The sequence below is a fragment of the Dreissena polymorpha genome, chromosome 9 (assembly GCF_020536995.1).
Source record: "Dreissena polymorpha isolate Duluth1 chromosome 9, UMN_Dpol_1.0, whole genome shotgun sequence".
Lineage (NCBI taxonomy): Eukaryota > Metazoa > Mollusca > Bivalvia > Myida > Dreissenidae > Dreissena > Dreissena polymorpha.
Genome location: NC_068363.1, coordinates 100414203 through 100441281, shown reverse-complemented (window position 1 = coordinate 100441281; position 27079 = coordinate 100414203). Strand labels below are relative to the sequence as shown.

Genomic DNA, 27079 nt, shown 5'->3' with positions numbered 1-27079 from the left:
CTAGTTCAATTCTTGCTCTGTTATTATAAGATTGACGCTCTAAAAACATCTCAAATTGCCCTCAATTGGTTATTTTTAGCTCGGAGAAAACCTGAGGTATTGTCACAGCCAACTCATCGTCCATTGTCAGCCGTCTGCCGACGTCTTGCTAAAACCTTTACATTGGCTCTAAAATCAAAGTGCTTCCACCTACAACTTTGAAACTTTATATGTGGATGCACCTTGATGATTTCTACACGCCACACCCATTTTAGGGTCACTAGGTCAAAGGTCAAGGTCACTGTGACCTCTAAAAAAAATAAAAAAATTCTGACAAGCTTTCATTTATTAAAAAATGCACCCGCAGCCGAGCATTGGCACCTGTTATTCGGTGCTCTTGTTTAAAGCCAAGCCACAGTAAAAAACAAAGTCCTTTTTTAAGTAAAATGTAAAAAGATTTGTATAAGGAACGACAAATAACAAAGCACTCAATACACCTCATGGGCTACATGATACTGCATGCGGTCTCTACTCATACCCAGATGTGTCCTAAACATGGGCGTTTGATATGTGATTAGCGGATTAACAACAGATGGTGCTTTCAAGCCCCAGTTACGTTGACAGGGCTAAAAAAGAAATAATATGTCACAATCTGTTATACCACATAGATGCGTCATTGATGATAATATCAGGTTCTCTACCAATATCCACTTAGAAACGTATTTAACCCTTTACCACTTATATACGTATTTTGATGTATTTGTAGTCCCTTAGAAAGTTACATTTAATTTAAGACCTTTCTTACTAGATTCAAGTTTTAAAGGCTTCATTTCCAGCCTAAGATACTGATGAACAGCAAACAGCATAAAACCTGAAAAGACTGAGGTACTCGCAGGCTGTTTTGGTTTTATGCTGTTTGCACATAGCCATTTTAACTTTGCTTCTGAGTGCCAAAGGGTTAAGAAAGTATACAGATATAACATACCGGTACAAATAGCATGGGAATACCAATTCAGACGTTTCTATTGAAATACATAAAATATTTAGAAAAATATCAATGATAAAAGTTCAGAAAAGGTAGTAACAGAAAATTAAAAATTAAAAATTGAGCTTATTAAATTGCTAATAATTTTTGTATGTACAGTCGAAAATTTATTCATGTACCTTATACATTTAAACTGTAGGAAAATCCTGATTTGTGTGTGCAGATTTGTTAATGGGATTCACAGGCATGGTATTTTTGTCCTGTGGCTAATACCAGTTAGAAGTCAGAATGGACGTTAACATGTTGTTATGAATGTTATTTAAGTATAAAACATATGATTTATGCAATCATTTAAGACAGTCATTGAATTTTTTAGAACATTTTTCGTTTATATTCATTTGTTGGTTTTAGAATGCAAAAATAAATTGTGAAGAATAAAATCATTTATACTTGCTTAGGGCGAGATCTAGGATCCCAAAAGGTACAAGGTACAGGGTGCTGTTAACAAGGGGCAAGGCAAAAAGCCAAACTATTCATATCAAATGTAATAATTTGACAATAATTCATGATGATGTCAGCAAATTCTCCCTTTCACAATCTGTATGCTTCAGCCTTCAAAACAATTTCTTAAAATTTGAAGAATTTTCTTCACTACACTATCTCTATATATATCTATATATCTATCTATCTATATATCTATATATATATATTTGGCTAAGCTACCAATTAATGAGTGGTTCCTTGCAGTACAAAAAAACAGTATTCAAATAATAAAACTGCCCATTAATGCTAGTAATAACCTTTTTCAAAAGTACTATGGATAAAATATGTGAAGCTACATCAGAACATGAAATGATTAATTAAAAGTTTTAAGGGGAATTCTCAATGTTTGCATATTTTTAATGTTTTGTTAAATTTTAACATCATTAAAATGCCAAAAACCATTTGACATGTTTTTTTTTTGTTTTGGTAAATTTTAACATGATTAAAATTCCAAACACCATTTGACGTGTTGTTTTGGTAAATTTTAACATCATTAAAATGACAAACACCATTTGACGTGTTTTTTTCCTTACAGAACAAGGCCGACTTGGTATATGGGCCCTAGACGGGGACACGACCCACACCAGCTTGTTGAAGTACGCGCTCACTGAGGAAAGTTTTGAGCACTCTCTAGTCATTCTAGTAGCCTCTATGACCCAGCCATGGGCCATCCTGGACTCGCTCGAGAAATGGGCATCCATTCTACGTCACAATATTGACCGATTGCGCATATCACCAGAAGACAGACGAGAATATGAACAAAGTTGTGAGTTTAATTATTATGCCCCCGGATCGAATGATCGGGGGTATATTGTTTTTGTCCTGTCTTTCTGTCTGTCATTCTGTCCCAAAACTTTAACCTTGGTTAAAATTTGATAACTTTTGCAATATTGAAGATAGCAACTTCATATTTGGCATGCATGTGTATCTCATGGAGCTGCACATTTTGAGTGGTGAAAAGTCAAGGTCAAGGTCATCTTTTAAGGTCAAAGGTCAAATATTATTGTATTTGTCTTTCCTAAAACTTTACCCTTCGTTAAAGTTTGGTCATAACTCTTTATGCCCCCGTATCGTTAGATCGGGGGTATATTGTTTTTTGCCTGTCTGTCTTTCTTTCTTTCTGTCTGTTATTCTGTCCCAAAACTTTAACCTTACAGTAAAGTTTTGCAATAACTTTTGAAATATTGAACATAGCAACTTGATATTTGGCATGCATGTTTATCTCATGGAGCTGCACATTTTAAGTGGTGAAAGGTCAAGGTCAAGGTCATCCTTCAAGGTCAAAGGTCAAAAAAAAAAGTGGCGCATTAGGGTGCATTGTGTTTCTGACAAACACATCTCTTGTTGACTATTGAAGATAGCAACTGGATATTTGGCATGCATGTGTATCTCACAAAGCTGCACATTTTGAGTGGTGAAAGGTCAAGGTCATCCTTCAAGGTCAAAAGTAAAAAAAATACAATTCAAGGGAAGTAATAAGCTTTAAAAGGGAGATAATTTCTAAACCTGCCAAATGATATATTGAAATTTTATTTCAAAGCGGCGCAATAGGGGGCATTGTGTTTCTGACAAACACATTTCTTGTTCTACCATGCATTGTGTATTACTGGCAATAAGATTATATCTTCCGCAAGGGCTAGTTATAGAGAGGTATGATTTTCCTTGCTTTTAGCTGATTTCCTCCCTTTCCATGCTATCATAGATTGATCATGACAATTGAGTTGTTTTTCTCGCTGGATCTTTTTATTTGTCAAGAGTGGTTAAGTAGACTTTGAAAGGGGGAAAAGGATATATATTCCTCCCTTGGATTAGTTTAAACCCTATTCCACTAAGATACGTATTTTAACGCATGTGTGGTCCCTTAGAAAGTGAAATTTAATTAAAAAAACCTTTATTACTAAATTCAAGTTTTAAAGGCTTAATTTCCAACCCATAGTTACTTATGAGCAGCAAACAGCATAAAACCTGAACAGACTGCGAGTTACTTGCAGGCTGTTCTGGTTTAATGCTGGTAGCAAAAGCCATTTTAACTTGGCTTCTTATGGGGGACAGGGTTAATAGTATGTAAACAAAACTCAGCTTATTTTATTCCCTGGCATCTGTTGTGATCTGAATTGCAGCCCACATACTTAATCAGAGAAGTTTGGAAAAGGGGGTTTAATGCAAGTTGGTAAATAGACGTCCCAGATTAGCCTGTGCAGTCTGCACAGGCTAATCAGGGACGACACTTTCCGTTATTTTATTTTTGTGTGTACAGAAAGTCTTTTCTTAGCAGAAATCTAGTTTAAGCAGAAAATGTCTTCCCTGATTAGCCTGTGCGGCCTGCACAGGCTTATCTTGGACAACGCTTTATGCACCTGCATTAAAGGGGCCTTTTCACAGATTTTGGCATTTTTTAACTTATTCATTAAATGCTTTATATTGATAAATGTAAACATTGGATCGTAAAAGCTCCAGTAAAAAATCAAGAATTGTAATTAAAAAAAGGAAAAGAACATTGCCCGGATCAGGTTTCGAACCAGTGACCCCTGGAGTCCTGCCAGAGTCCTGAAGTAAAAACGCTTTAGCCTACTGAGCTATTCCGCCGAGTACACATGATAAACGTATTTTATACCTTATATAAGCAATCTTCGTAGTTTCACAAAATTTAACGACAAAAACAGAACTCTCCAAATTATTCAATCGTTTCGCGTTGCAACGCTTTATAATTTTTAGGTTTTAAAATCGTCAAAAGATGCATATAATGGCTCTATTAGACCATGGTAAATGTTCAGTATTACTGTTTCCTCACAAATATTATAACTAAAACGAAAATTTGCGAATCTGAAACAACTTTTTTCAATTTTGTCAATTTACCAAAGCGTGAAAAGATCCCTTTAAACCCCCTTTTCACAGAGCATGGCCCATTTATTTAATTTAATGCAATTTTGACTATCTCTGAAGTATTAATCGATAAGTCAGTTACATTTCTTGGCCTGTATTCACCTATCATTGCTTAGATTTAAGAATTAAGGATATACTTAGAACCAAGAAAATATTTACAGATATTACATTAAAGAAGACTTTTCTGGATGAGAATCTAGTTAAGGTGGAAAGTGTGGTCCCAGTTTAGTCTGTGACTTCACAGGCAAATCTAGGACAACAATTACTTTAAGCACACGCCTTAAACCCCCTTTTTCACTGAGCCAGACTCAAATGTTGCCACTCCATTCTCAGAGGTGATACTACCTGGAACACTACTAGTATATATTATGTTGACATTATGTTTCCAGTGGTGCAGTACTACCAGGAGTACGTAGAGCCCGATGAGACCTCGGGCTCCAGTCAAACGTCACTGAGGCGGGACGCAAACCCCCTGCACCCCCCTCCCCCTAACACACAGGATGAGGACAAGGTTGTCTTGCCCCTTGGGGAGAACATCCTTGCGCAGAATCTAGGCATACCCATTGTAGTCCTAATTACTAAAGTGAGTAAGATTATTCATGTATTGACACTGAATCTTGTTGCTGTTTAGCTATTTTGCTTAGCAAATTCACAGGGTTAGGGGTTTAAGAAAACTGCATAATGAATATGTTAATACCTCTGGTAGGGTGGTATATAGCACTCACACTGTCAGTCCGTCAGTTTTTCCTTCCGGCATTTGGTTTTGCGGAGTTTTGTTTATGCAATGCTTTCAGATATAGAGCTGATTGTTGGTTGTTTGTCTAACTACAATACCTACAGATGAAGTGTGAAGATCGTTCCATTCTGCAGATTTTTTACTAAGATACGGGCCTTAGAATGATCTAAATATTGCCAAGGAAAATAGTAAGCTTTAAAGGGAGATCATTTTTAGCTCGACTATTATATATGAAATATATATAGTGGAACTATCCTACTCACCCCAGCGTCTGCGTCTGCGTTAGCGTGCAAATGTTAAAGCTTGCGTACTACCCCAATTATTTTCATTGTCCCTTGACATATTGCTTTCATTTTTTGCATACTTGTTTCCAACATGACCACAACCTATAAGCAAGAGCAGACAACTCTATCAAGCATTTTTTCATAATTATGGCCCCTTTTCCACTAAGAATATGCAGCAAATGTTGAAGTTTGCGTACTACCCCATTTATTTTCATTGTCCCTTGACATATTGCTTTCATATTTTGCATACTTGTTTACCAACATCACCCCAACCTATAAACAAGAGCAGACAACTCTATCAAGCATTTTGTCATAATTATTGCCCCTTTTATTATGTCCCCCACCCACTATAGTGGGGGACATATTGTTTTTGCCCTGTCTGTTGGTTGGTCTGTTGGTTTGTGCCAACTTTAACATTTGCAATAATTTTTGCAATATTGAAGATAGCAACTTGATATTTGGCATGCATATGTATCTCATGGAGCTGCACATTTTGAGTGGTGAAAGGTCAAGTTCAAGGTCATCCTTCAAGGTCAAAGGTCAAAAAAAAAAGCTGCGCAGAAGGGGACATAGTATTTCTGACAAACACATTTCTTGTACTTAGAATATGCATATTATTGATAAATCTATGTTAAAGTTTGGGTACTACCCCAAATATTTCATATATCCTTTGACATATTGCTTTTATATTTTGTATACTTGTTTACCAACATGACCCTAACCTATAAACAAGAGCAGACCACTGTATCAAGCATTTTTACATAATTATGGCTCCTTTTACACTTAGATAATTGAACATTTTGCTTAAATTGCCATAACTTCTTTATTTATGATCACATTTTATTAATACTTTGACAAAACAACACTCACCTGAATAACACAATGGATTCCACCCAAACAATACCCCACGTCCCTACCCAGAATCCCCCCCCCCCAATTTTTTTTTTTAGACATCATCTAATAAATTACCCCACCCCACATTATACCCCCCTCTCACCCCCCTACCCCCCCCCCCCCATTTTTTTTTAACATCATCTAATAATTTCTTTATTTTTGAAAGATCCTCTAATAAATTATTGAATATGAACAATTTCCCCATCATGGCTTACGTTATAATGTCAAGCACTTGAATAGTCAAGCGCGCTGTCCTCTGACAGCTCTTTTTTTTATATTTGCAGGTTAAGTGTCAATTTTTGACAAGGGAAGTTAAATTTGTTATAGGGATATAATCCAAGGGAATAGCTTCTATTAATAGAAAGTAAAAGGCATGGAGATTTGAGACAAAAGTAACTTTATAAATTTTCTCTATAATTACCGTTTTCATTAAGTTGTTAACGCAACACTTTCAGATATTCAGCTGATTGTGAGTCTACATACATGACCTTCAAATAAAGTGCGAAATTGGTAATGATTCATTGATTTTTAGCTCATCTGTTTTCGGAGAAAACCCGATGTATTGTCATAGCCAGCTCATCGTGTCTTTGGCTGTCCACGTCATGCTAAAACCTTTACATTTTGTTAACCTTTTGAACATTCTAAAATTAAAGTGCTTCCACCTACAACTTTAAAACTGTGTAGATGCAGCTTGATGAGTTCTACATACTAGGGTCACTAGGTCGAGGTCACTGTGACTTCTAAAAAAAAATTCTGACAAGCTTTCATTTATTCAAAACCTGCAGCCAAGCGTTGGTACCCGGTATGAGGTGCTCTTGTTTGCCAAAGTTATGGGCCTTGGACTTGGAAATTTACTCTATAAAAACCTTTTTTCTGGAGGTTTTTTATGCAATGCTTTAAGATATTTAGCTGATTTTTAGCTCATCTATTTTTTGAAAAAAATTATGAGCTATTGTCATCACCTTGGCGTCGGCGTTGGCGTTGGCGTCGGCGTCCGGTTAAGTTTTGCGTTTAGGTCCATTTTTCTCAGAAAGTATCAATGCTATTACATTCAAACTTGGTACACTTACTTACTATCATGAGAGGACTGGGCAGGCAAAGTTAGATAACTCTGGCGTGCATTTTGACAGATATATGTGCCCTTTTTATACTTAAAAAATTGAAAATTTTGGTTAAGTTTTGCGTTTAGGTCCACTTTTCTCAGAAAGTATCAATGCTATTGCATTCAGACTTGGTACACATACTTACTATCATGAAGGGACTGGGCAGGCAAAGTTAGATAACTCTGGCGTGCATTTTGACAGAATTATGTGCCCTTTTTATACTTAGAAAATTGAAAATTTTGGTTAAGTTTTGTGTTTAGGTCCATTTTATTCCGTAAGTATCAAAGCTATTGCTTTAATACCTGCAACACTTATTAACTATCATAAGGGGACTGTGCAGGCAAAGTTATGTAACTCTGACTGGCATTTGGACGGAATTATGGGCCCTTTATACTTAGAAAATTGAAAATTTGGTTAAGTTTGGTGTTTTGGTCCACTTTACCCCTAAAGTATCATAGATATTGCTTTCATACTTGGAACACTCGCAAACTATCATAAGGGTACAGTAAAAGGACAAGTTGCATAACTCTGGTTGTCATTTTTACGGAATAATGGCCCTTTTTTGACTTAGTAACTTTGAATATATGGTTAAATTTTGTGTTTCGATCCACTTTACTTCTTAAGTATCAAGGCTATTGCTTTCAAACTGCAAATACTTTCATGCAATTAGGTTACTGTACCTGGCAAGTTGAATTTTACCTTGACCTTTGAATGACCTTGACTCTCAAGGTCAAATTATTAAATTTTGCTAAAATTGCCATAACTTCTTTATTTATGATTAGATTTGATTGATACTTTGACAAAACTACTCTTACCTGACATACCACAATAGACTCCACCAAAACCATCCCCCGTGCCCTCCCCCCCCACTCCCGAATCCCCCCCAATTATTATTATTATTTTATTTTTTTAAGATCATCTCACAAATGACCACCACACCCTCACACTGTACCCCCCCCCCACCCCCCCCAAATATTTATTTTTTGAAACGGTAAAAAAAACACAAATATTTATTTTTATTATTTTATGTTTGAAATACCGTCCAACCATCGCACCCAAGAATCCCCCACCCCTCCCCCCACCCGAATCCCCCCTTTTTTTTAAGATCATCTCACAAATGACCACCACACCCTCACACTATACCCCCCCCCACCCCACCCCCACAATTTTTTTTTTTGAAACGGTTAAAAACTCTTATTTTTATTATTTTATGTTTGAAATACCGTCCAACCATGGCACCCAAGAATACCCCCCACTTCCCCCCCGAATGTTTTTAGTTTGCATTTTTTTTCGCATTTTTGGGAAATAATGTAATAAATGTCCACACCCCCACACTATACACCCCTCTTCACTCCACCCCTCCCTCCTTTGTTATTGAAAATGTGAGTCCCTTCACCTTTAAAAAGAAAATAGATGAGCGGTCTGCACCCGCAAGGCGGTGCTCTTGTTTTATATGTGAGTCTACATGACTGCGTTTTGTTTGTTCCATTTACTTTTGACTAAATAATGGGCCTTGTTTTCTCTAAAAAAGCTGCTGTGCAGCTTCAAAGCGCAGTAGGGGGCATTGTGTTTCACAAAGGCAGCTCTTTTAAGCTCACCTGATTACTTAGGTGAGCTTTTGTGACCGGTCTTTGTCCGTCGTATGTCCGTCCGTCCGTTAACATTTGCTGGTAAACACTCTAGAGGCCACATTTCTTGTCCGATCTTCATTAAACTTTGTCAGAAGCTTTTTCCCAATGAAATCTCAGTAGAGTTCGAAACTGGGTCGTGCCGGGTCAAAAACTAGGTCACTAGGTCAAAAAAAAGAAAAACCTTGTAAACACTGTAGAAGTCACATTTCATGCCAAATCTTCATGTAACTTTGTCAAAATGTTTGCCTTTTAAACACTCTAGAAGTCGCAATGTTTGCCCAATCATCATGAAAGTTAGTAAAATAATTGGTTTTATTGATAGCTCGGACGAGTTTGAAAATGATTCAGATTGGTGAAAAAACATGGCCGCCAGTGGGCGGGGCATTTTTCTCTATATGTATATAGTGGCAGTTTTCCCTATTTGGCTATAAAGAAACCTTGTAAACAATCTGGAAGTCACAATTTTTGCCCAATCATCATGAAAGTTGGTTAAAACATTGGTTTTATTAATATCTCGGAAGAGTTCGAAAATGGTCAAGATCAGTGAAAAAACATGGCCGCCAGTGGGCGGGGCAATTTTCTCTATATGTATATAGTGGCAGTTTTCCCTATTGGCTATAAAGAAACCTTGTTAACACTCTAGAAGTCACAATTTTTGCCCAATCATCATGAAAGTTGGTTAAAACATTGGTTTTATTAATATCTCGGAAGAGTTCGAAAGTGGTCAAGATCAGTGAAAAAACATGTGAACACTCTAGAAGTCACATTTTTGACCCAATTTTCATGAAATTTGGTCAAAATGTTTGCCTTAATGATATGTTGGTTGAGTTCAAAAGTGTTTCCTGTGCGTTGAAAAACATGGCCGCCAGTGGGCGGGGCATTTTTCTCTATATGTATATAGTGAAAACATGCGAACATTCTAGAAGTCACATTTTTGGCCCAATTTTCATGAAATTTGGTCAGAACACTTGTTTCCTTGATACGAGAGTTGAGTTCAAAAATGGTTCTGGTCAGTTGAATAACATGGCTGCGGGGGGGGGGGGGGAGTCACATTATTTTCAGGTCACTAAGTCAAAGGTCAAGGTCACGGTGACTCAACTTAGAAAAATGGTTTCCGGATGATAACTCAAGAACGCTTAGGCCTAGGTTCATGAAACTTCATAGGTACATTGATCATGACTCGCAGATGACCCCTATTGACTTTCAGGTCACTGTGTCAAAGTTCTAGGTCACAGTGACTTGACACAGTTAAATGGTTTCCGGATGATAACTCAAGAATGCTTAGGCCTAGGATCATGAAACTTCATTGGTACATTGATCATGACTTGCAGATGACCCCTATTGATTTTCAGGTCACTAGGTCAAAGGTCAAGGTCACAGTGCCAAAAAACATATTCACACAATGGCTGCCACTACAACTGACAGCCCATGGGGGGCATGCATGTTTTACAAACAGCCCTTGTTATTTTTGTAAGCAATTAAGTTTGATGTTTGGTAAGGGGGGTCAACTCAAAATATAGGTAACCAGGTCAAATCTTACAAAAACAATTACACTCCATACGCCAGAGTTTTGGTTCAATAATGATGAAACTTGACCAGGATGTTTGTCTGAACAATATCTAGGTCAAGTTTGACATTTGGTAAAGATTGAATGAACCGACTCCTCTCAGGTGAGCGAACTAGGGCCATCTTGGCCCCCTTGTTTTAGTCCCCTACCGGTTTCACCGGAGGGGACTTATGGTTTTGTATCCGTCCGTCCGTCACACTTTTCTGGATCCTGCGATAACTTTAAAAGTTCTAAATATTTTTTCATGAAACTTCAAACATGGATAGATGGCAATATGGACATTAGGCATGTCATTTCATTTTGTTCCTACGTCAAAAATTCTGGTTGCTATTGCAACAAACAGACTAAAAATACTGCTGAAAATGGTGTTTTTTTCTTGATCCTGCGATAACTTTAAAAGTTCTTAATATTTTTTCATGAAACTTGAAATATGGATAGATGGCAATATGGACATTATGCACGTCATTTCATTTTGTTCATACGTCTAAAATTCTGGTTGCTATGGCAACAAATAGACTAAAAATACTGCTAAAAATGCAGGCTGTCAAGCGGTCATACTTTTTCCTACTTTTTCCTACTATTTCCTACTTTTTCATCAGGATCCTACTTTTTCCTATTTTTTTACCAAATCTTCCTACTATTCCTACTTTTTCATTTTCAATTGAGAATATTTTTTTTAAATAGTTTATTTAGTAAACTTGCAGGATGAATGAATCAATGGCATGACTGTATCCCTGTTAATGTGCATTCATCTAGATGAGACCTGACAATTAACCCATGCTGACTGTCTTCTAGCACCTCTTCAGGAAGCATAAATATTTATTTCTTATGTAACTTTTTAAAATATTGACATTTTTTTTTTAAGTAACAATAGTGCCTTGTTTACTTCCTTAGCATTTGTACACTGCAGACTTCACATACCTTACACAGTTCCCAGTGATGCAAGAGCTGAGGGCACCCATTGTTTATTCCAGTTTTATTTTGTCTCTATTGACAACAATTTGACCAAACCTTATGCATGTTTACATGATATTGCTGTTTGGAATGTAGAGATATAGAGATACATGTATTGTATGAGTGGTTATGAAATATGGAATTTATTACACAAGTTATTGGAAAAAGATAAAACTGATGCTTTGCTGAGTTTTCATCATTTACAAATATAATGTAAAAAATTCTGTATTACATGACAACAGATATGATGTTCTATTGATATCATAGGTACATCATGTTTAGTAATTGAAGATAAATGCACAGAGCCTAAATGTCCCGATACATTTTTGTGCTCCGGGTAGGGTGGCATATAGCAGTTGTACTGTCAGTCCGTTTGTCTGTCTGTCTGTCTGTCTGTCTGTCAGTGTGTCTGTCCGAAAACTTTAATATGGGCCATAACTATTGCAATATTGATTTTGAAGATAGCAACTTGATATTTTGCATGCATGTGTATATCATGGAGCTGAACATTTTGAGTGGTGAAAGGTGAAGGTCATCCTTCAAGGTCAAAAGTAAAAAAGTACAATCCAAGGGAAGTAATAAGCTTTAAAAGGGAGATATTTTCTAAACCTGCCAAATGATATATTGAAATTTTATTTCAAAGCGGCGCAATAGTGGGCATTGTGTTTCTGACAAACACAATTCTTGTCTAATGATGCCATAGCTAGTGAGGTAACTTCAAGGTGTTACAGCGTAGTATTAAAATTATTTAACGGCATTATTACACTCAGGCGAAGTAATCAATAATGTAAAATCCATTATTTGAAACTGGAATAAACAATGTAGTGCAACTGTTTCATTGCCCAATCAATGATGTCATAAAAGATGTCAGGTGATAAGGTCCGATCTCCAGTATCTCCAATCTGCTCTACAATGACCAGTCATTTTGAATGTAACTTAAGTTATTATAACTGCACCCTATTGTCAATTTAAAGGTTTCACAATGTAGCTGTAGCAGAGCATTGACACTGGTTTATATACTAGTATTAATCTTGTACAACAAGTTGGTGTATCACTAAATAAATTTGGTCTTCTGCTTAAGGATATAACATGCACAATATATTACCATTTTTATATCCATACACAGAAGACCTCAAACCACTTAATTATTTGATGAGACACCAAAATGAACAGCATCTTATTATACTTCTTTATCAGGGTAGCTTTGCTTGAAACTTAATTATCATAGATACACTAAGTGCTAAAATGCCTAGTGGGAAAACAAAGTTTAACCCTTCATGGATGGAGAAGTTGGACAACAGTGGAAAAACACTTGGATCATGGTGCAAGAGAGATACCGGCAATGAGTTTGCAAGATATTTTACTGTCTAAATGAAGTCCATCTATTTGTAATTCTGGTGCTAATCAACTGATAAGTCATGCAGATGGATAAAAACACAAGGAAAACATGAAATACATGCATGATAATTCACAAAAGCGTGGAAGTGCCCCAAAGCCAAGCAGCTCTCAGGGTGGTGGGGATAAATCTATCTGTATGCAAGTACAACCATCACACAAGGAACAGATACAAAAGGCTGAAATCTTCTGGGCCCTTAAGGTAGCTTCAAGTGGGTATCCATACAGAACATGTGATGGCACTCCTGCTCTGTTTCAAGCTATGTTTCCTGGACCTGTGTCTAAAAAATTAGTATTATGTATTCCTACTTTTGAGGGAAAAGTTCCTACTTTTTCCTACTATTTTCCTACTTTTCTTGCAAAAGTAGTTCCTATTTTTTCCTACTTTTTGAAAAAAGGTCACTTGACAGCCTGAAAATGGTGTTTTTTTTCTGGATCCTGCGATAACTTTAAAAGTTCTAAATATTTTTTTCATGAAACTTCAAACATGGATAGAATGCAATATGGACATTATGCACGTCATTTCATTTTGTCTGTACATCAAAAATTCTGGTTACTATGGCAACAAATAAAAAAAATATTCTGACAATGGTGGAGCCGGTAGGGGACTTTAATTGCTTGGCAATAGTCTTGTTTATTCTACTGTGAAGTCAACAAATATTTTTATTTAATAAGGTGCGTTACCAGCATTAAAGTTCATGTACTTTTCTCAAATCTGCAATTGATGTGGGCTTTATTTGTAATGATTGTATATATTTGCCATCACTATCATATGTTATGCTTATAATTTAGTTTCTTTTTTTCAGGCAGATTCTATCTCGACATTAGAAAAAGAACATGATTATAAAGAAGAGCATTTTGACTTTATACAAATGCATATAAGAAATTTCTGTTTGAATTGTATCCTTTTGCTAAAAGTAATTTATTGAAAACAATCCCTCATTATACCCACTATTTTGTGTGATTTTATGCTGTTTGCACATTATAGCCATTTTCACTTTGCCTCTGAATGGGGAAGGGTTAAGTGCAACCCTGTAATCCGATGTCTGAGAGTTATAACCCCTTGGGCAACATCACTTTTGTGGGGATTAGTGATTTAAAATTATTCTCACGTAATTCAAGTTGGTCATTTGTCAGACGCTGCCAGTAGTATGACTGTGCAATAAGAAATGGTAAAACTGTTTGGAGTGGTCAACCTTGCACTGAAAAGGAGTGACACGGTTAGCCAACTGTCATTATATTGTTGTTATATACAGAAAACAAAAGAGATTAACAAACAAACAAGCAAGGATATGCGCCATGCTCTGTGAAAAAGGGGTTTAATGCATGTGCTGTAAGTGTCTTCCCAGATTAGCCTGTGCTGTCTGCTAATCAGGGACAACACTTTCCGCATAAACTTGATTTTTGCAAAGAAGAGACTTTCATAAAATGAAAGATATAAAGCTGAAAGTGCGTCCCTGATTAGCCTGTGCGGACTGCACAGGCTAATCTGGGAAGACACTTTACACACCTGCATTAAACCCCTTTTTCACAGAGCACAGCTCATATATTTTAGCCTCCTTTTGAAAAAAGTGACTTAATGTGTGTGGGGAAAGAGTTGTCCCTGATTATCCTGAAAAGTATGTAGTCGACACTTTCCAAAAAATGTCTTAGCAGAAATTCAGTGTAGGCATAGAGTGTTGTCCCCAATCAGCCTGTTCAGACTGCAGGGATGACACTTTACACACTTGCTTTTTACCAGAGTGTTGCTAATTTATAAATACAAATGATTTCCTTAACAACGGGGTCAGATGGTGCTGCTCTGTTCTACACATCGGTGAAGGAGGAGAAGAATTGTGACCTACTTCACCAGTATTTATTACATCGGATATATGGGTTCCCCTTCACAATGTCTGCCTATGTCGTGGAAAAGGATAGTGTGTTCATGTAAGTGAACGTTAGAATGGCAGGCATACTTCAGTGTAAAATATTCAAGGGTTAAGTGGGATACTGGGTATTTACCTATCATCGTGGTATCTAATACTTAAACAATTGTTAAGTGCTTAACACTTAATGTGCATTTGACAACAAGAATTATTTTTGTGTTAGTTTGGTTAAGATACAATTTCAATTGAGACAGCCTGCTTGTAACACCTTGCATCAGAAATCTCGAGTCTTTCTGGAGCAATCCAGTGTGTGGGGTGGATTCATCATTTTGGGAAAGAGGATCTTTTGATTGGGAAAAATGTGTTTGGAGCACAGTATTTGCTATCATTCAACTCCGAAAGCTTTATAGGGGGATTAAATTGAATGTTTCAAATTGAATGTTTCAATCTATTAAGAATAAAAAATTGTGAAACAAATAAATGGAAATTTTTGGAGGAATTTTAGGAACAAAACTTATTTATGAGATCAAATTGTAGTGCTCAAATATGACCCCAAATGACACTGCAATAAGTTCAGATCCAAAGCTTCTATTAAAAAACACATAATGATATCTGGTTAACATGTGTAACATGTCAATTATATCTCGTCCATCTAGTAGCTTATGGTTGCATAAGAAGCGAAAAACAAAATTAATATGGAAATCACATACATTGTCTGAACTATTCATCTATCGTTTACTGCCTTTTTTGCAGCCCAATGGGTTGGGACAATGAAAAAAAGATTGCAATTTTACATGAAAACCTATTGAACATAAAACCAACAGACAACTATGAAGACGTTGTTTCCAGGCCCTCAGTTCGTAAGGTAGGTAACTCTGTCACGTTGCTTTCCCTTTGTATGACTCCTTTTGTGTTGTGTCCTATATCGATCCTATATTTTGTACTATATAACAAGACATACTTCGTTTCATTTGTTAAAGGGAAATAATTATCAAGCTAGGTAATAAAAGGTTTTTTAAACAAAAGGTCATAACCATAATAAAAAAAGTGTGCATGAATTGGTACAAGTATTTTGTTTATTATTATTTACCACCATTTTGGGTTCCCTCCTCCAAATAAAGAGCATATATCATTCGTAGTCTGTCTGTGGCAACCTTCCTGTCTAAGCCGTAAATTAGCCGTATATTGACATGTTTAAAAATAATTCTGTCAATCATTAAAGACTATGTTTCACGTGTAAAATCTTCGTTGTCCTATCTCAAAGGTCAAGGTCACACATGTGGTCAAAATTCAAGTTTGTCTAGAAAACGGGTTGTTTTTGACTTTCCTGGAGTTTAAAGTTTAATGTTGGAGCATACGTGTCCTATGGACAAATGTCTTAATTTAAAACATTTTAAATATATTTTATTTTAAAATATATGCTCTCTAACAAACACATTCTTTCAACAATATGCATATTTGTAATTATACAATTAGAATGACTGATTGTGACATAAGGATAATAGACATGTACCTAGTACCATGCATGTATAGCTACTGCAACTTAAATGTTGGCTACCTCAATCTGACTTAAGAAATCACTAAAATGTTTCCTACCAGAATCTTACTTGTTAAATTACTAAAAGGTTTGCTACCAGACTCTGACTTCTGAAATTACTAAAAGGTTTGCTACCAGAATCTGACTTATTGTCCTCTACTGGTGAAACCGGAAGGGACTTATGGTTTGCACTCTGTACGTCAGTCAGTCTGTCTGTCTGTCAGTCTGTCTGTCTGTCAGTCTGTCTGTCTGTCTGTCAGTCTGTCAGTCTGTCTGTCACACTTTTCTGGATCCTGCGATAACTTTAACAGTTCTTCATATTTTTTCATGAAACTTGAAACATGGATAATGGCAATATGGAGATTATGCACGTCATTTCGTTTTGTTCCTACGTCAAGAATTCTAGTTGCTATGGCAACAAATTAAAAAAAAAAACTGTAAATGGTGGAGTTTCACAGGTAGGGGACAATATTGCTTGGCAATCTCTTGTTAAATTACTTAAATATTTGCTACCAGAATCTGACTTATTAATAACTAAAATGTTTGCTACCAGAATCTGACTTCTTCAGTTACTAAAATGTTTGCTACCACAACCTGACTTATGCAATTACTTAAATGTTTTCTACCCAAATCTGACTTATTAAATTACTAAAATGTTTGCTACTGGAATCTGACTTCTTCACTTACTAAATTGTAAGCAACCGCAATCTCATATATGCAACAACTCAAATGTTAAAGGGACCTTTTCACAAATTTTTGCATGTATGGAAGTTTGTCATTTAATGCTTTAAATTGGGGATGGCAAAATTATTCGAATTGTCAATTGAATGGTCAGTATTCGAATAACATAATTGATATTCGCAATTTTTTTCAAACGTAATTTCCTTAGTATGTAATGACCTGCGAGCCGCTTACTAATTGGCTACCGAAATCACTTGGGATTAACATGTCTGATGTGACGTTCTCCGTGACAAACCAGGTATGTGTATAAGTACGTTAATACACATACCTGGTCAAACTGATAACGCGGCCCGTATCAGCGTTGATTGCGCAATGCAATATACACACTCTAAGAAAGTCCCCGAACTGTTGTTTGTCAATTGGGTGCCAATTAACGGCTTTAATTGACTGGTGAATAATAATTAAGTTTCTGTGATTGATCACAGTATGAACAGCCATTAAAATGAGTGAATTACTCAATTTGCGCATAATTTATATTTCAGCTGATCTGTCGATCAGATCTCCGACTTTCATTCATAAAATACTGGATTATTACGCTGGTAGATGATGTATTGGCATGTTTTGTTAAGTTACAGCGCGTGCTTTCAGTGTATAAGCTCTACCCATAATTATTCCAGAATAACCCATTGACGATTTTCTTCTCTGTTTATATGAAATTTGGCAAGTGCTGTGTTAGAATGCAACATCGAGGCTCGCTTTACGTAACCTACGACGGGCTTCTTGGTTTCTTACCGGCATCGGGCGGCTAGGCAACGACATATGACATTATTCTCGTTTGGAAAAATACGACTTTGTGTTAGTATTGTGCTTGTTGATTTTGCACAGAAAGTGCATCAATGGTTCAGCGCTGAAAATGACAAAAGTGTGTCGTTTTGGCATTAAAGTACGTTATAAAGCACAATAAAATTATATGACATGATGTTTTTCCTTAATATATTTGTTCTTGAATACTTGGTGTACTTTGCATGCCTTATGATATGTTTCTTTATAAAAATGTACACGCAATCGTTACTTTAACATTTCAAATAAAAATAAAATAATATAACATGATATTTTCTCTTCTATTTGTGCCCGATTACAGTATCGGTCATAGTATTAGCCTACAGCGATACAATTATTTGATAGCAGCTTTAACAAACAGCATCGTAGTCAGCATACAGATATAACTTACAAAGCAATGGAAGCTAACACAGTACAAGTTTCACTCTTTTCTGATATATTTCGCTTCAATAGGCTTTATCAAAGTTTGTTTTTACAATTAAGCTACATTTTCTTTCTATTTCTCAACACAACAATTGTATATTTAATTGTATTTCTGTGTCAATTTATATAAAATATCCCAACTGGATACGAAACTGAGTAAAAGAAGTTATATCTAGCCAGCCGTTTTATGCGAATATTCGAATATTCGATTGAATGGATTTGCAAATATTCGAATACCGATATAGGAATTCGATGCCATCCCTACTTTAAATTGATAAATGTTAACATCGGAACTAAATAGCTCCAGTTAAGAATAAGAATACTATTGAAGAAAGAAAGACAATAAATTAACCCTCAACTGGGCTCAAACCACTAACCCTTAGAGTAAAAATCAAGCACTAAAACCACTCTGCCATCTGTACTCACACAGTGAGTATTGTATTTTATACTTTATATTAATAATAAGGCAGTTCTCATAATGTCACAAAATATAATGTTAACAACAGAACTCTCCAAATTGTTCAATTGTTTTGCATTTGTAACACTTTTTAATTTTCAGGTTATTAAATTGTCAAAGGATGTATATGTATATAATGGATATTTTAGAGTATAATGTTAAGTATTACTGTTTCCTTGCAAAAATCATTACTACAAAGAACATTTGCAAATCTGAAACATGTTTTTTGTTTTTCAATTTTTTCAATTTACCAAAACCTTAAAAGGTCCCTTTAACAACCACAATCTGATATATTCAATTACTAAAATGTCACACAATAGTTAGCTATCATCCTATTCAAATGTTTTAGTTTGTTTTTGTTATATTCTTTATTTGTGTTAATCATTCATCAGACCAGAACTCCTATTCGTTTAATCCATGCGGTAAGTTTTGTAGTGCTTTTATTTTTCTAGGTTTTGCTTTAACATTATTAATTAGAGACTATAATATCAGCTTTTGTGCTTTTAATTTTTTCAACACACAGCCAAGTTACATGTATGAGCTTCATATGTATCTCTTCGACAGATATTGGCTTCCATATATGAACTGCAAGTTTTAAAATATTGAAACAGACAATGTGAACATAACTGTTTTGATTTTGTGCTTTGTGTCTGAAAAGTGAAGTTAAAAAACTATTTGATTAAGGTGTTTACACATGCTGTGTTGTATTTGATGTTATTTAATAGAATTGTTTACATTTAATTAATGTAATATGACTTTCTGTTGTTTTCTGTTTAAAATGATTGCCATCTTAACCCATTTTCTGTGTTTGTTTTCTTGTTTTACTCATTTTAGAACATATTATCTCATGCTTTAAAGTGATAATATGGACATTTTTCACTGTTGAATTGAGATGAAAAGAATTAACAGGTCAAAAGAGTTAGTTACAATGTGGTTACTGACCAATTATCTGAAACTCATCTTGCTACTAGTTGTTTATTAAAAATATATTTTATATACGATATTTAACATGACTCAACCAGTCCTCTAAGTCGAAATGATCCGTAAAACAAAATTGTGCCATTTTTTTAGTGTCGTATAAAAAATCTGCACTAAAACTAAATTTAAGTTCACATGGTACATGCATGATCAGTTGTCAAACGAAAGTACGGTTGATATTCAAATGCATTATTTTTCTCTTTCCTGGATATTGTTTTAGTATGTTGATGCTGCATTAACAAATATAAGTGTATATGAAGTGAAAACACCAGAAATAAACAACGGTTGCGATAGACACCTATTAACTGTTAAATGACCATAATATCACTTAAAATAAACAAGACATTATTGATACTTCATTTGAATTTATTAACCAGGTTTTCCGAAGGAAAAAACTGGTTATTAGATTGGCGAATGCGGGCAGGCTGGCTGGCTGGCTGGCGGGCTGGCGGAATAAGCTTGTCCGGGCCATAACTATGTCGTTCATTGTCAGATTTTAAAATCATTTGGCACATTTGTTCACCATCATTGGACGGTGTGTCGCGCGAAATAATTACGTCGATATCTCCAAGGTCAAGGTCACACTTTGAGTTCAAAGGTCAAAAATGTCCATAAATGAGCTTGTCCGAGCCATAACTATGTCGTTCATCGTCAGATTTTAAAATCATTTGGCACATTTGTTCACCATCATTGGACGGTGTGTCGCGCGAAATAATTACGTCGATATCTCCAAGGTCAAGGTCACACTTTGAGTTCAAAGGTCAAAAATGGCCATAAATGAGCTTGTCCTGGCCATAACTATGTCATTCATTGTGAGATTTTAAAATCATTTGGCACATTTGTTCACCATCATGGGACGGTGTGTCCCACGAAAGAATCACGTCAATATCTCCAATGTCAAGGTCGCCACGACTAAAAATAGATTTAAAAAAAAACAAAAAAACAAAAGGGGGTTAATTTTTTTTGGTCATTTCAAAAGTTCAGTTTGAGTTTTCTCCCTTTATCAGATTTTTTTTTCACAATGAAAACCTGGTTTTGTGACAATTTTGTCCCTTGTTTAATAAATGAAAAATTGAAAACAACACAGCCTTTTATGAAATTCTTGTTTATGTTTTGTTGTGTATGAAGAGGATATCATTCCCTGTGAAAAGGGGGTTTTATGCATGTGCGTTAAGTGTCGTACCAGATAAGCCTGTGCAGTTTGCACATGCTAATGAGGGACAATACTTCCTGCTTTTATCGTGTTTTTTGTTAACAGAAAGTCTTCTTAGCAAAAACCCAGTTTAGGCGGAAAGTGTCGTCCCTGATTAACCTGTGCATACTGCACAGGCTAATCAGGAATGACACATTATGCACATGCATTAAACCCCTTTTTCACAGAGCACAGCTCGTATATTGGATAAATACATGATTAGTTATTGGTTGTCTGCATTTATAAAAGAAATAGTTTTTAATACTATTGTGCTGTTATTCTACATGTATATTTGGCACATACATTGTGTAATGTGGGTATTGGTTGTCTTAATTTATTTGAAACTGGTTTGGCTATGATTTTGTAACACTATGTGAATGATCTTAACAAATTGTGACATATTATTAAAGAAGATATATGTGGATAGCTTTATCTTGGTCTTCAAGATGTCAGATACAAACACACATCTGTAACCAGTACATTTTTTTGTTAGAAATTCTCAGTTTGCATACACAACAAAATACTAAACATTTTAATAAGATTTTTTAAATGTTTTTGTGTATCTTATATGAGGTTGTTACAGTGTTTATTAGGCTAGTACAAATTCATATTGTATTATATCTCAAGTTTATTTGTTAAGCACTATTTTGTTAATGTTTTTTAAAGCTTTTAGAAAGGTACCTTGCTTGTAGAGTTTTAATCCTCATTAGCTAAGATAAATATAATATTGGCACACTTATAAATATTTTGGAAGAATAATTAAAGCTATTTTTTTGCACTACATGTTTCCTGGTATTTAACTTAAAATATTTATAGAATTTGTTTACAATATATATATGGTGTCATATGTTTTATTTAAACATACATTTTGAATAATATAAATATCATGCATATTATGCTTATTCTATATGCAATACCAACACATGTATATCCTCAAAGATATCAACAGAAACACATTGTTCTGTGACATAGTTTGAGCTTAAAGCCCATATAATAACTGTATCAACAGAAACACATTGTTCTGTGACATATTTTTAGCTTTAAAGCCCATATAATAACTGTTATTTCTTTACTCTTGATAATTGTCCATGCCACTCTAGTCATTTAGTTTTTTGTGGACAATAATGTAGTCAATACAGATTCAGGCCATTTATCAGCATAGCAAGCTCAGTTGGTAGTGTACTACAGAAGGAGAATCGGGCTTTCGAGTTTTGGTCTGGCTATATAGATTGTATGGGTATTAGTCAGTATAAGTCATGAAATTATTTCTATGGTAATTCTCCCTATACCTTCAAGTAGGGCAGTTTTAAATTACTGGCATTGTTAGCTCAGGGTTATGGTTAGGTAAAAAAGCTTACCCAGGAAAAGTATGAGTAAGTTAACTGACTGCCATCTTTTGACAATGCTGATTGGACTAATATACTGGTGAAAATATTACAACTTTGGAAATAAATAAAAAGCAATCCATGGGAATCCATGTTAGAGCTGAAAGCTGGCAATAGGACAGAACATTCTGTTTACCGTTGCATAAATCTACTGTTTAGTCACTTTTAATGACAGTTATTTTTCACTGTTAATTCTTATCACTGACCCTAAATTCATCTAGGTTTTATTCATGAGGATTTTTTTGTAGACAATAATGTGGTCAATTGAGCGATCAGACCATTTTATAAATCAGCTTTATATTTTCCTTGATATGTATTCAATTAAGTGTCGTCCCATATTAGCCTGTGCAGTCTCTGGAGGTTAATCAGGGACGACACTTTTTGCCTAGACTGGATTTTGGTTTGGGAGACTTACTTCAAACAAAAAATTCCATAAAAACTAAGTGTTGTCCCTGATTAGCCTGTGACGACTGCATGGGCTTATCTGGGACTACACTTTACGCACATGCATTAATACCAGTTTCCTTAGAGCAAGGCTCATACACTTATCAGCTGTTGTGCATTGCAGCCTGTGCAGCGAGATGCAGAGATAACGGTGGAGGATGTGCAGGTGTTCCTAATGAAGCAACAGTCCCATCTGAACAAGGCACCTTCACCAGGGGCCGCAGGCTCGCAGGCCGAAGGGGTGGGACTGGTTTTATTTTCACCTGATTTTCTCCCATTTTACCCTTTCCTGCTCATAAATGCAAGTTAATAGGTTTCTAGTTCTGTAGAAAATCAAATTAATTTTTATCACTTTTTCCTTACTAGATTCAATTTTAAAGGCTTCATTTCTAACCCTTAGATACTGATGAGCAACAAACAACATAAAACCTGAACAGCCTGGAAGTTACCTGCAGTTTGTTCTGGTTTTAGGTTTGTTGAATATTGCCATTTTCACTTTGCTTCTAAGCAGGAAAGCGTTTATGTCAAATATGTTTTTGCAAATAGGTTTTAACTTTGTTAGGTCTAATTATAAGTAAACAGTTATTGTATGTCATTTTAGGAGTATACGATCACTCTCCCGTTGTTCAAATCTTGTTGGTTTTTTGTGAGCGCCCATAATTAGGCAAAAGTGATTTATTATGGCCCTTACCATTCCATACTTGTTTACTTCCATGATTATATGGCCCCTCACTTTCAAGAGTCCCTATGAAATATTGTAAAGCTTGTATGGCTTCACATTTTCAGGAGTCCCAATATAATATATTTTGTAAAGTTGTATAGCCCCTCACTTAAGGAGTCCCAATAAAACCTTGCTGTAAAGCTTGTGTGGCCCCTAACTTAAGGGGTCCCAATACAACCTTGTTGTAAAGCTTGTATGGCCCCTCACTTTCAGAAGTCCCAATAAAACCTTGCTGTAAAGCTTGTGTGGCCCCTCACTTAAGGAGTCCCAATAAAACCTTGCTGTAAAGCTTGTATGGCCCCTCACTTAAGGAGTCCCAATAAAACCTTGTTGTAAAGCTTGTATGGCCCCTCACTTAAGGAGTCCCAATAAAACCTTGCTGTGAAGCTTGTATGGCCCCTCACTTAAGGAGTCCCAATAAAACCTTGCTGTAAAGCTTGTGTGGCCCCTCACTTAAGGAGTCCCAATAAAACCTTGCTGTAAAGCTTGTATGGCCCCTCACTTAAGGAGTCGCAATAAAACCTTGCTGTAAAGCTTGTATGGCCCCTCACTTAAGGAGTCCCAATAAAACCTTGCTGTAAAGCTTGTATGGCCCCTCACTTAAGGAGTCCCAATAAAACCTTGCTGTAAAGCTTGTATGGCCCCTAACTTAAGGAGTCCCAATACAACCTTGTTGTAAAGCTTGTATGGCCCCTCACTTTCAGGAGTCCCAATAAAACCTTGCTGTAAAGCTTGTATGGCCCCTCACTTAAGGAGTCCCAATAAAACCTTGCTGTAAAGCTTTATGGCCCCTCACTTAAGGAGTCCCAATAAAACCTTGTTGTAAAGCTTGTATGGCCCCTCACTTTCAGGAGTCCCAATAAAACCTTGCTGTAAAGCTTGTATGGCCCCTCACTTAAGGAGTCCCAATACAACCTTGTTGTAAAGCTTGTGTGGCCCCTCACTTAAGGAGTACCAATAATACCTTGTTGTAAAGCTTGTGTGGCCCCTCACTTCAGGAGTACCAATAATACCTTGTTGTAAAGCTTGTGTGGCCCCTCACTTAAGGAGTACCAATAATACCTTGTTGTAAAGCTTGTGTGGCCCCTCACTTAAGGAGTCGCAATAAAACCTTGCTGTAAAGCTTGTATGGCCCCTCACTTTCAAGAGTCCCAATAAAACCTTGCTGTACAGGTTGTGTGGCCCCTCACTTAAGGAGTCGCAATAAAACCTTGCTGTAAAGCTTGTATGGCCCCTCACTTTCAGGAGTCCCAATAAAACCTTGCTGTACAGCTTTTGTGGCCCCTCACTTAAGGAGTCGCAATAAAACCTTGCTGTAAAGCTTGTGTGGCCCCTCACTTTCATGAGTCCCAATAAAACCTTGCTGTAAAGCTTGTGTGGCCCCTCACTTTCAGGAGTCCCAATAAAACCTTGTTGTAAAGCTTGTATGGCCCCTCACTTGCATGAGTCCCAATACAACCTTGCTGTAAAGCTTGTATGGCCCCTCACTGTCAGGAGTCCCAATACAACCTTGCTGTAAAGCTTGTATGGTCCCTCACTGTCAGAATGCCCAACAAAACTTTGTTGTGAAGCTTGTGTTGCCACTCAATTTCAGGAGTCCTAATAATATATTGTTTTAAAGCTTGTATCGCAACTCATTTTCAGGAGTCCCCGGCCCGACCCCCTGCTGCTGTTGTGGGTAAGACCGCAACCGCGCCGCTGGGCAAGGCAGCATCCTCCCCTACCCCGACCACTGTATCACCCAACAAGAAGGTATGTAGCGCCGGATGAGGCAGTGTTAAATTTGGTGCTCACGATAGTATAATGCATGTTCCAGGCCTTTTTTTTTTTCTTCAGTAGCGGGAAGGGCCTAGCCTTCCATTATGGTGGATTATTCATTGATAGAACTGAGAAAAGTGCAAGGAAGATTATGGGGTAAATTGAAATTTCTTTGAAAATAGCACCATTTTAAAGAAATTATCTCGTGGAAATAGTTTGGCATTTGGACAAGGTGAAAGATTGAAATCAAGCCCTGTGTATGCTATTGTCACTTTAAATTAACAGTAAGCTATGAGTTTTTATGTACAACCAGTGTTTTTTGGTGGAGTCAAAGTTAGGGATTGAATTCAGCCCCATTCCCAATATGAAAAGCATATATTTGTCCCAAACTGCTGCCCAAAATTCCCTATTTAAGGTTTCTATGGGTTTTTATACATTTCACATTTAGGTTATTTTTCTATCCAGCGCTATAAGTTGGACTTATTCAATATTGAAACACCTTCATTTTTACAATGTAATTTTCAAGAATTACCTTTTTCCCAATTTTCGTCAAAATGATGTGATTTTTTTCCTAATCCAAAGGGCCCGGCCCCATTTGCCAAAGTGCTAACAAATGTCTTGCAGCTGTACTTTGTTAAAATCTAAAATGACAAAGTCACAGCGAGCTAACAGCAAGCTAACAGCGAGCTAACAAATTATTTTGAGATATTGCAATATACAGGCATTATATAAAATGCTACAATTGAATGGTGCATGATAGATAGATAGAAGAACATTTGTGAGAGTGAGCTATATTGCATTGAAGCTGAAAAGTTTACATTTTTCTTATGTTTTTCTTCATGTATTTTAGTAGCCACCTGGTTGTGGAATATGTTTGTAAAATGTGGGCATGCTGTCAATTCCCTGAGACCAAGCATGACATAGTTGATCCATGTGCAATTTGCTTTTGTTCATTAATATATGAGCCGTGCATATGCGTAAAGTGTTTTGCTAAGAACTAGTTTTTTGCTAAGAAGAGTCTCTGAACGAAGAATATCTTAAAAGCTGAATGTGTCATCCCAGATTATCATGTGCAGACTGCACTGGCTAATCTGGGACGACACTTTACACACATGCATTAAATTCCCTTTTCACAGAGCATGGCCCATATATATATGACAATAGTGAACATTGTTTGTGTTTTACAGGGTGGAACATTTTTGCATTTTGTTTTTAACAGATTGATAAAAAAAAAAAAATCTGAATGAATTTATTTTATTATTTTGTCATAGCTTATTTGTTGCAATAAAATTGTGTTGCTTGCGTGATAAAATATGGTAGCTGATTTATTTCCTGTATTTAGGCATTTTGACTTAATTTCTTTGTGTTTTTTGTTTTGTTTTTAGAAATTGGTAAGTGTAAAAATACATAATCAACTAAGTATGTATGTGTTTGGGTTTTATTATTGAGTTTGTAGCATTTTGTAGATGCATCCTAGTTAACTTTCATTATATCGTTTGAACTATAACCTTCATATGAATTGTCATCAAATAATCAGGAATCATTTGTGTATGAGCCAGTCATGGGAAAACAGGGCTTAATGCTTGCGCATAAAATATTTCCCAGATCAGCCTGTGCAGATCCCTATAACTAACCTGGGACTAAACTTTCTGCCCAGTTTCTTTGCTCTTTTAGAAGAGACTTAATTTATATGAAAAAATCATAAAAGCGGTGAGTGTCCTAGATGAGCCTCTGCTGACTGCACAGGCTAATATGGGACTTTATGCACTTTCATTAAGCCCGGTTTCTTAGTGCCTGGCTCATACAATTTATGTTCATAACTCCCATGTTCATGTTTCTAAATG

At 36.0% G+C, this 27079-nt stretch overlaps 1 protein-coding gene across 2 annotated transcripts in view; it reads left to right on the top strand.

Moving 5' to 3' along the window:
- LOC127845058 (cytoplasmic dynein 1 light intermediate chain 2-like) overlaps positions 1–27079 on the top strand; it is a 42140-nt gene that overhangs the window by 5063 nt on the left and 9998 nt on the right. Inside the window, exons 4-11 of one of the 2 annotated variants that reach the window (XM_052375699.1) lie at positions 2043–2273; positions 4780–4973; positions 13761–13854; positions 14745–14880; positions 15573–15684; positions 19150–19179; positions 22881–22997; positions 25122–25229. In XM_052375699.1, coding sequence (XP_052231659.1) covers positions 2043–2273; positions 4780–4973; positions 13761–13854; positions 14745–14880; positions 15573–15684; positions 19150–19179; positions 22881–22997; positions 25122–25229 — 1022 coding nt within the window. The remainder of the gene's footprint in view (positions 1–2042; positions 2274–4779; positions 4974–13760; positions 13855–14744; positions 14881–15572; positions 15685–19149; positions 19180–22880; positions 22998–25121; positions 25230–27079) is intronic. The other variant, XM_052375700.1, reaches the window with a different exon arrangement.